We start from the raw sequence: 9,532 nt of genomic DNA on the forward strand, positions 1-9,532 counted from the left end.
TAATGTCTGAGTGTTGGAATCTGCCCCTGGCTATCTGTAAATGATGTCTGAGTGTTGGAATCTGCCCTGGCTATCTGTAAATGATGTCTGAGTGTTGGAATCTGCCCCTGGCTATCTGTAAATGATGTCTGAGTGTTGGAATCTGCCCCTGGCTATCTGTAAATGATGTCTGAGTGTTGGAATCTGCCCCTGGCTATCTGTAAATGATGTCTGAGTGTTGGAATCTGCCCCTGGCTATCTGTAAATGATGTCTGAGTGTTGGAATCTGCCCCTGGCTATCTGTAAATGATGTCTGAGTGTTGGAATCTGCCCCTGGTTATCTGTAAATGATGTCTGAGTGTTGGAATCTGCCCCTGGCTATCTGTAAATGATGTCTGAGTGTTGGAATCTGCCCCTGGCTATCTGTAAATAATGTCTGAGTGTTGGAATCTGCCCCTAGCTATCTGTAAATGATGTCTGAGTGTTGTAATCTGCCCCTGGCTATCTGTAAATGATGTCTGAGTGTTGGAATCTGCCCCTGGCTATCTGTAAATGATGTCTGAGTGTTGGAATCTGCCCCTGGCTATCTGTAAATGATGTCTGAGTGTTGGAGTCTGCCCCTGGCTATCTGTAAATGATGTCTGAGTGTTGTAATCTGCCCCTGGCTATCTGTAAATGATGTCTGAGTGTTGGAGTCTGCCCCTGGCTATCTGTAAATGATGTCTGAGTGTTGGAATCTGCCCCTGGCTATCTGTAAATGATGTCTGAGTGTTGGAATCTGCCCTGGCTATCTGTAAATGATGTCTGAGTGTTGGAATCTGCCCCTGGCTATCTGTAAATGATGTCTGAGTGTTGGAATCTGCCCCTGGCTATCTGTAAATGATGTCTGAGTGTTGGAATCTGCCCCTGGCTATCTGTAAATGATGTCTGAGTGTTGGAATCTGCCCCTGGCTATCTGTAAATGATGCCTGAGTGTTGGAATCTGCCCCTGGCTATCTGTAAATGATGCCTGAGTGTTGGAATCTGCCCCTGGCTATCTGTAAATGATGTCTGAGTGTTGGAATCTGCCCCTGGCTATCTGTAAATGATGTCTGAGTGTTGGAATCTGCCCCTGGCTATCTGTAAATGATGTCTGAGTGTTGGAATCTGCCCCTGGCTATCTGTAAATGATGTCTGAGTGTTGGAATCTGCCCCTGGTTATCTGTAAATGATGTCTGAGTGTTGGAATCTGCCCCTGGCTATCTGTAAATGATGTCTGAGTGTTGGAATCTGCCCCTGGCTATCTGTAAATAATGTCTGAGTGTTGGAATCTGCCCCTAGCTATCTGTAAATGATGTCTGAGTGTTGTAATCTGCCCCTGGCTATCTGTAAATGATGTCTGAGTGTTGGAATCTGCCCCTGGCTATCTGTAAATGATGTCTGAGTGTTGGAATCTGCCCCTGGCTATCTGTAAATGATGTCTGAGTGTTGGAGTCTGCCCCTGGCTATCTGTAAATGATGTCTGAGTGTTGTAATCTGCCCCTGGCTATCTGTAAATGATGTCTGAGTGTTGGAGTCTGCCCCTGGCTATCTGTAAATGATGTCTGAGTGTTGGAATCTGCCCCTGGCTATCTGTAAATGATGTCTGAGTGTTGGAATCTGCCCTGGCTATCTGTAAATGATGTCTGAGTGTTGGAATCTGCCCCTGGCTATCTGTAAATGATGTCTGAGTGTTGGAATCTGCCCCTGGCTATCTGTAAATGATGTCTGAGTGTTGGAATCTGCCCCTGGCTATCTGTAAATGATGTCTGAGTGTTGGAATCTGCCCCTGGCTATCTGTAAATGATGCCTGAGTGTTGGAATCTGCCCCTGGCTATCTGTAAATGATGCCTGAGTGTTGGAATCTGCCCCTGGCTATCTGTAAATGATGTCTGAGTGTTGGAATCTGCCCCTGTCTATCTGTAATATAAAAAACACAACACAGTTGTACAGGCTGCTTTGCTTAATTTAAGGAATTTGAAATGATTCATACTTTTACCTTTGATACTTAAGTATATTTACAACCAAATACTTTTAGACTTTTACTCAAGTAGTATTTTACTGTGTGACTCACTTTCACTTGAGTTATTTTATATTAAGGTATCATTACTTTCACTCAAGTATGACAGTGTCGTGTCTTTGGCTATGCCGGATTAAGTGATATGACATGCTATTCTATAAAATCCTTTCTCCGTAATTAATATTACCTGATTGATCTAATCATGTAAATGTAATTAACTAGAAAGTCGGGGCACCACAAAATAATATTTATAGAGCAGTTATCTTCCGAATAAACTCTTTAAGACCTAGTAATATTTTAGATCAATAGCAGTCAATATTAATCGTCACCTTATTTCAGTCTCATCTGAAAGTTGTAAATTCTTGGTTATCTTCACGAACCCTGGCTAACAAGTTGAATCAGCAATACAAAATTGGGTTTAATTATTTATTTACTAAATACCTAACTAATCACACAGAATTACATATACACAGAATGAATCATACCTTGATTACAAATTATGTCATAAAGGAAAACGTCCTTGGCGGACGGAACAGATATGACAGCTGGTTACACAAAGAAAAGGGGGTTGGGTTTGAGTGAAAGAGCGGGAAGACTGAAGAACAAAGGGAGAAGCTGTGTCTCTATCGGGCCGTAGGCAGCTACTCGATCGTAAATACAGAATCTTATGCATTCTAAATTACCGCCAATTCGGAAAAGGAAAATGCAATAAATATTTACTCTGAGCTGCGCTTCAATAGGTTGGTGGTAGATGGAAGGCTGTGAGTCCTTTGTCCTTTGAAGAGTGTCTCAGGTGGTGAACGGTATACGTTGTAGTGTCGTCGTTGTGTGGTAGACGGGATACTCTGTCTGTCCTCTCCTAGCCCACGTTTACAGCAGCCGCTGCTAACTCAACGGCTAGGAGGTATCACTTCTGTAGCGAATAAGAGTTCAAACCATTCGCAACCAAAGCTCACGCTGAGGTTGGCTTCGTTCTGTAGTTATTATCTGAATCCTTCTGACATCGGATCGTAATCCTAATGTACCCGGAACAGGAGGTTACATTTTCGTCAAGGGCTTATATAGTGGAGGGAGAGAAGGGTGTGTTTCATAGTTTATAACCCATGTCTCTTCACAGGGGCGGGCCACTGATTGAGCAGAGACCTAACCTTATGAAAACTCAAATCTCTCATTTGGAAGCTAAAATTACATTTAATCTTTTCACAAATAATTTTATGTTTAAACATTTGAATTGCACAACAATTCCATGTGAATCTGATCATTATAATGTGTAGACTTTCCCAGATACAGTTTAGGTCCTCCTGTCATCAGTCATAATGTCTCAGATGACAACCGAACTGACATCATATTCATTAAGTACCAACGCATATTTTCAACTGGTTCTATTACCGAAATGTGGTTCCTTTCCCTCCACTTGTTTGATGTTCCCAGACTCTCTATGTTTAACAAAGGCTATTCAAGAGTCCCTCTAGTGTCAAGAGAGAGGGAAGGGAGAAAGGTATTTATGGGGGGGGGTCATAAACCTTACCCACAGAGGAAAGTCATGACAACAGTTAGGTACTTTTTCCACCACTGGATGCATGTACTCGTGGTTTCCTTCATACCCTAATCCTCCCATCAGCGTGAAACAGCAGGAACCCGGGATTAATCAGACCAGGCAATATGTGTCCAGTGTTTTCATTCCTTAGCCCACTGCAACCGCAGTTTCTTGTTTTTGCTGAAAGCTAATGAGGGTCCATAAGAAATACACAAAAACGACATCATTAAGGAAGATAGACTGACCAGGTGAACCCAGGTGAAAGCTATGTTTTGGAAAGAGCAGGTGTACTTAATGTTTTGTACACTCAGTGTAGGTTGTGTCTACTAGCTCATTCCCACAGAAAACTGCAGAGGGAAGCAGTACCACCCAGTCAACCATCAGAATCCATTGTGAGACGCCTCACAGAGGATATTCAACCTTAAGGGCAAATTCAAGGTCAGCTTAATATCTTTGCAGTAGAAGCTAACAAAACTCATCAAAACTGACAAGGTGCATACTGATCAGTAAAGTAAAGAGAGGCTAACATTCTATAAACGCACCCTTTCTTCTTTTTTTACCCCTTTTTCTCCCTAATTTCGTGGTATCCAATTGGTAGTAGTTACTGTCTTTTCTCATCGCTGCAACTCCCGTTCGGACTCGGGAGAGGCGAAGGTCGAGAGCCATGCGTCCTCTGAAACATAACCCAACCAAGCCGCACTGCTTCCTGACACAATGATCCAACCCAGAAAACAGCCGCACCAATGTGTCAGAGGAAACACCATACACCTGGCGACCTGGTCAGCGTGCACTGCGCCTGGCCTGCCACAGGAGTCGCTAGTGCGCGATGAGTCAAGGATATCCCTGCCGACCAAACCCTCCCTAACCCGGACGACGCTGGGCTAATTGTGCGCGGTCACGGCCGGCTGCGACAGAGCCTGGGCGCGAACCCAGAATCTCTGGTGGCACAGCCTTAGTCCACTGCGCCACCCGGGAGGCCCTTAAACGCACCCTTTCCTCTGCACAGTTCTCTCACAGTGAGAAACAATAGGACAACAATAGAGTGTTCTACACTTTCTTCATTTGAGCCAATTCAACATGGCCAATTACTTTATGAGATGAGAATTAAGTGGCATGATTAATCTTAGCGTGTCTGAGAGAATTGATGAGGCTTCTCTCCTTTATGTATACATTGGTGTCTTTTTAAATGGCCCAATCTGTAGAATCTCTTCTCACAGTCAGTGCAGTGATAAGGCTTCTCTTAAGTGTGTATCCGTTGGTGTGTTTTAACATTGCCCAATTGGGAGAAACTCTTGCCACATTGAAAGCAGACGTAAGGCTTCTCTCCTGTGTGTGTTCTCTGATGAACTTTTAGCCCAGTTGATGTTGTGAAGCATTTGACAAAATCAGAGCAAGAGTCAGGCTTCTCTCCTGTTTTAAAACATATTCTCGTCAGATCAGTGGTAAGGCGTATTTCCTTTATGTTTACGTTGGTGTCTTCTCAACTGGCCCATTCGAGAGAGACGCTTTCCACAGTCAGAGCAGCAGTAAGGCTTCTCTCCTGTGTGTGTTCTCTGATGAACTTTTAGCCCAGTTGATGTTGTGAAGAATTTTACACACTCAGAGCAGGAGTAAGGCTTCTCTCCTGTGTGTTTTCTCTGATGAACTTTTAGCCCAGTTGATGTTGTGAAGCATTTTTCACAATAAGAGCAAGAGTAAGGCTTCTCTCCTGTGTGTGTTCTCCGATGAACTTTTAGCTCAGTTGATGTTGTGAAGCATTTTACACAATCAGAGCAGGAGTAAGGCTTCTCTCCCTTGTGTACATGTTGGTGTCTTTTTAAGTGGCCCAGTACAGAGAAACTCTTTCCACAGTCAGAGCAAGAGTAAGGCTTCTCTCCCGTGTGTATACGTTCGTGTCGTTTTAAGTGGCACAGTAAAGAGAAACTCGTTCCACAGTCAGAGCAGGAGTAAGGCTTCCCTCCTGTGTGTATATGTGTATGTCGTTTTAAGTGGCTCAGTAAAGAGAAACTCACCGCACAATCAGAGCAGAAGTAAGGCTTCTCTCCTGTATGGGTTCTCTGATGAACTTTTAGCCTAGATGATGTTGTGAAGCATTTTACACAATCAGAGCAGGAGTAAGGCTTCTCTCCTGTATGGGTTTTCTGATGAACTTTTAGCCCAGTTGATGTTGTGAAGCATTTAACACATTCAGAGCAGGAGTAAGGCTTCTCACCTGTATGTATACGTTCATGTGCTTTCAAGTGTTCCAGTACAGAGAACCTATTTCCACAGTCAGAGCAGGAGTAAGGCTTCTCTCCCGTGTGTATACGTTCATGGTGTTTTAAGGTGCCCAGTTGAGAGAAACTCTTTCCACAATCAGAGCAGGAGTAAGGCTTCTCTCCTGTGTGTGTTCTCTGATGAACTTTTAGCTCAGTTGATGTTGTGAAGCATTTTACACAGTCAGGGCAGGAGTAAGGCTTCTCTCCTGTATGCACTCTCTGATGAACTGTCAGAGCCTTTAATGTTGTGAAATTCTTCCTACAGTCAGTACAGGAATTCTGATTCTCCATTATGTGGATTTTTAGGTGGATTTTTAGCTTTGATAGAAATGGGAAAATCTCCTCACAATGTGGGCAGTGGTGAGACCTCTTAGCTCTGTGATCTTCCTGCTGTTGCTCTCTGGATGTAGAGAATGTCTCTATATGGTCTCCTGTGTGAACAACATCAGAAGAACCAGTCAGTTGGTGTGATATACATGTCAATCACATGTATTTTATGTAGGCCTTATTACATCAGAAGCTTTCACAAAGTGCTTAACAAAAACACAGCCTCAATCCCCAAAGAGCAAGCAATGCAGATGTAGAAGCAAAGTGGCCACAAAAAACTCCCCAGCAAGCAGGAACCTAGGAAGAAATGTAGAGAGGAGCCAGGCTCAAAGGGGTGGCCAGTCCTCTTCTGCTGTACCAGGTGACATAGTTATTCATATCAGTAGGCTGTACAAAACAAAAGAGAATAAAACCTTTCTAAAAGTCGTGAAAATGATGAGTCATATCATCATCCACTCACTATCACAAGGGTTAGTAACCAGGCTGTATCACATGATTGGAAGTCCCATAGGGCGGCTCACAATTGGCCCAGCGTCGTCCGGGTTTTGCAGGGTGTAGGCCGTCAATGTAAATCATAATTTGTTCTTAATTAATTGACTTGAATAGTTAAATAAAGGTACAAAAAAAAATCATAGAACTTTAAAACGCTGGCAGTTTGTGTCCTTCACTTCTTTAGCCTACTCTCTGAGCACTCCAGATAGCCCAGTGAATAAAACAAATGCTGGCAATACTGGTGTCAAACAATGCAAGTATCAGTAGCATGAAATAACATCTACCTTCTAATTGAAACAGTTCATCATGAAACAGTTCTACAGCAACTTTTCATACACAGTGGGAAGTTGGAATGAATAACAAACTTGGATAGATAGAATCTGCTCTTACCATGAGAAACAGATTTCCCAATCTTCTCCTCCTCTTCTTCATCTTTAATGTTGACATTCAGCTCCAGTGTTTGACTGCAGTCTTCCAGCTTCACTAATGCCATCTCTGGATCCTGCAGTGCAAACTGGGCTCCACTGTCACAATCAAGACCCAGTGAATGTAGGTTTGGACTCAGTGTGGAAGGAGTGAGGCAGGTTGGGCTTGTCCTCACTGTTGATGTTCCCGGCCTCAGACTTAATTCTAGTTGTCCTGTAGTAACAATGACAAACAGACACAGAAGGTTAATTGTCTTGACTGTTCTGGCACTTTCTATATTCTCAATTAAAATATATTCTATTTCTTCTTGTTCAATTATCAAATTCAGTGCTTGACTTGGACTGAAATAGGTGTATGTACTCATTGTTGGTGCCAGTACTGTAATTATTTAGATACAGGTGCTTCACAAAACTTTTCAGCTATTTTTCTATAAGAGGAAATGAGCTCAGGCAGTAGAAAATTGAGGTGCAGCGCCGGTAGGTAATCAGGTAGGTAAGCATTGACAACAAAACATGAATTAATGGAAATTAGACAAAAGTACACGCTGCACAATGTAACTAAACTTTACCTATAGTAGATTTCTTGAATTTACTTACATTAATAAATGACTCAAAAAACATTTAGTACACGGTTGCAGTATGTTTTAGGCAGCACTATGTACTATTTTCCTGAATAACCTTGTAACCAGCGTAACCAGCGTCTCTCTCGAATGGGCCACTGTATTATTTCAATCAAAAACCAATAGTAGTTCCGTCACACCATAGTAACATTTATAGACAAAGATAGAAACTGAATGTGTCTGAATATTAGTACACATGTAGAAAACTGATAATCATTACATTCAGCTTCAATGCCCAGACAGAGTGGGCGTCGCCATTTTCCCAGTTTATGAATTTTACACAAAACCAATTAACATGCAAAAGGAACTCAGAAACCTCAAATACATTTATTTTTTATGAAATTGCCTTGAGAAAATGATGTACATCCACTCAGACAAACCCAAAGTCTCTAGTTATGTGGCTCGTAAAATAGTTATCGCGTTCTTCACTTGGTTTGACACAAAAATAACAAATCAACCCTTTACCAAACGTGATAATACCTAAACAGATTTGTTACCTAGAATGGTACGACATGTTCTTTTGATATTAGAACGTTTAAACCTGCTATTACATACCTGTAGTAGTAAAAAACCAACACAAAGGTTCTGGACGTCACAGTTCTGGCGTTTCTTTATACTGAAGAATGTTGTGTGCCTGTCTGGAACTTCCTGTTCCCCCACTACCACAGTGCAGCCACAGACAGAACAATGAGACAGATATTTCAAAAGATGTATAAATGTGAAGCATCCGCTTAGCGAGGCAGGCTGGGCTTGTCCTCACTGTTGATGTTACCGGCCTGGCCGACAGTGGGAGAAGATGGAACGAGATGAATTTTGACCGACATTCTGCAAATGTTCTAATCTATGAAACATCTGATCTTAATACAGTTTTCTGTTCCCAAAACTAAAATCTGTTGTGAACAGAGTGGACTAAGTTTTGTAGACTTTACCCTTTGCAAAAGTTTTTTTTTTCAATTGCATTGTTTAGAAGGAATGTAAAGGCGAATTGAGTTATAGCACATGAGCACTTCATTGACTAACTGAAATATGCAGATGTGTGCTAGAAATCTGGTGCAGTCTATGAGGAGGAGATGCACTGCAGTACTTAATGCAGCTGGTGGCCACACCAGATACTGACTGCTAATTTTGATTTTGAACCTTTGATTTTGAAGCTGCACAAATGTGTTGGCGGAAACACCATACACCTAGTGACCTGGTTAGCGTGGACTGCGCCTGGCCTGCCACAGGAGTTGCTAGTGCGCGATGAGACAAACCGACCAAACCCTCCCTAACCCGGTTGTGTTGTGGTTCGCCTCTCCCGAGTCTGTGCGGGAGTTGTAGCAATGAGACAAGACAGTAACAATTGGATACCATGAAAAAGGGGGTAAAAAAAGGACAATTATCAATGGATCCTATAGAAATAAACCAAACATTTGTTTCCTACTACAACACACTTTACTTAACTAATCAGGTCTTGATCTTGATGTTGCCTCTATTTCAGAACACACTAAATTTGATCTGGAAAAGGAATTGGATGGTGTTGAAATATCTGATATTTCAATATGAAGGGAGGTAAAGAGGACCAGATGGGCTCCCCAACTTCTAGGTCCACTTCTGGATATGTACAGTGTATCGGGTATGATATGCTCTAGAGCTCAGATACAGACAATAAACACCCGCCTGAGATTGTTGCAATACAATTGGACAATGAGAGCGTATATCACCCTTGTTAAGCTCCACAAATTTGACCACAATACCCCAGACCTGTGTGTTAAATGTAACATGCACCTTGCACCTTGTATCATTGCCTGGAGGAATGTGCTGAGATACAAACGTTTTGGAGCTCAGTACTGCGCTATATCTCTGAGATGACCTCT

At 42.4% G+C, this 9,532-nt stretch overlaps 2 protein-coding genes across 2 annotated transcripts in view; both read right to left on the reverse strand.

Moving 5' to 3' along the window:
* Nucleotides 1-9,532, reverse strand: part of LOC129860138 (oocyte zinc finger protein XlCOF22-like) — a 231,117-nt gene that overhangs the window by 145,549 nt on the left and 76,036 nt on the right. The window lies entirely within an intron of this gene.
* Nucleotides 2,130-6,482, reverse strand: LOC129860200 (gastrula zinc finger protein XlCGF17.1-like). Its single transcript, XM_055930587.1, has one exon. The coding sequence runs from the start codon at nt 6,101-6,103 to the stop codon at nt 4,991-4,993; it is 1,113 nt and encodes a 370-aa protein (XP_055786562.1). The 5' UTR covers nt 6,104-6,482; the 3' UTR covers nt 2,130-4,990.

This window comes from Salvelinus fontinalis, chromosome 7, assembly GCF_029448725.1.
Source record: "Salvelinus fontinalis isolate EN_2023a chromosome 7, ASM2944872v1, whole genome shotgun sequence".
NCBI classification, from domain to species: Eukaryota; Metazoa; Chordata; class Actinopteri; order Salmoniformes; family Salmonidae; genus Salvelinus; species Salvelinus fontinalis.

Excerpts from the sequence above, each read along its gene's own strand:
- LOC129860200 (XM_055930587.1), bottom strand. The coding sequence starts at position 6,103 with ATGGAGAATCAGAATTCCTGTACTGACTGTAGGAAGAATTTCACAACA.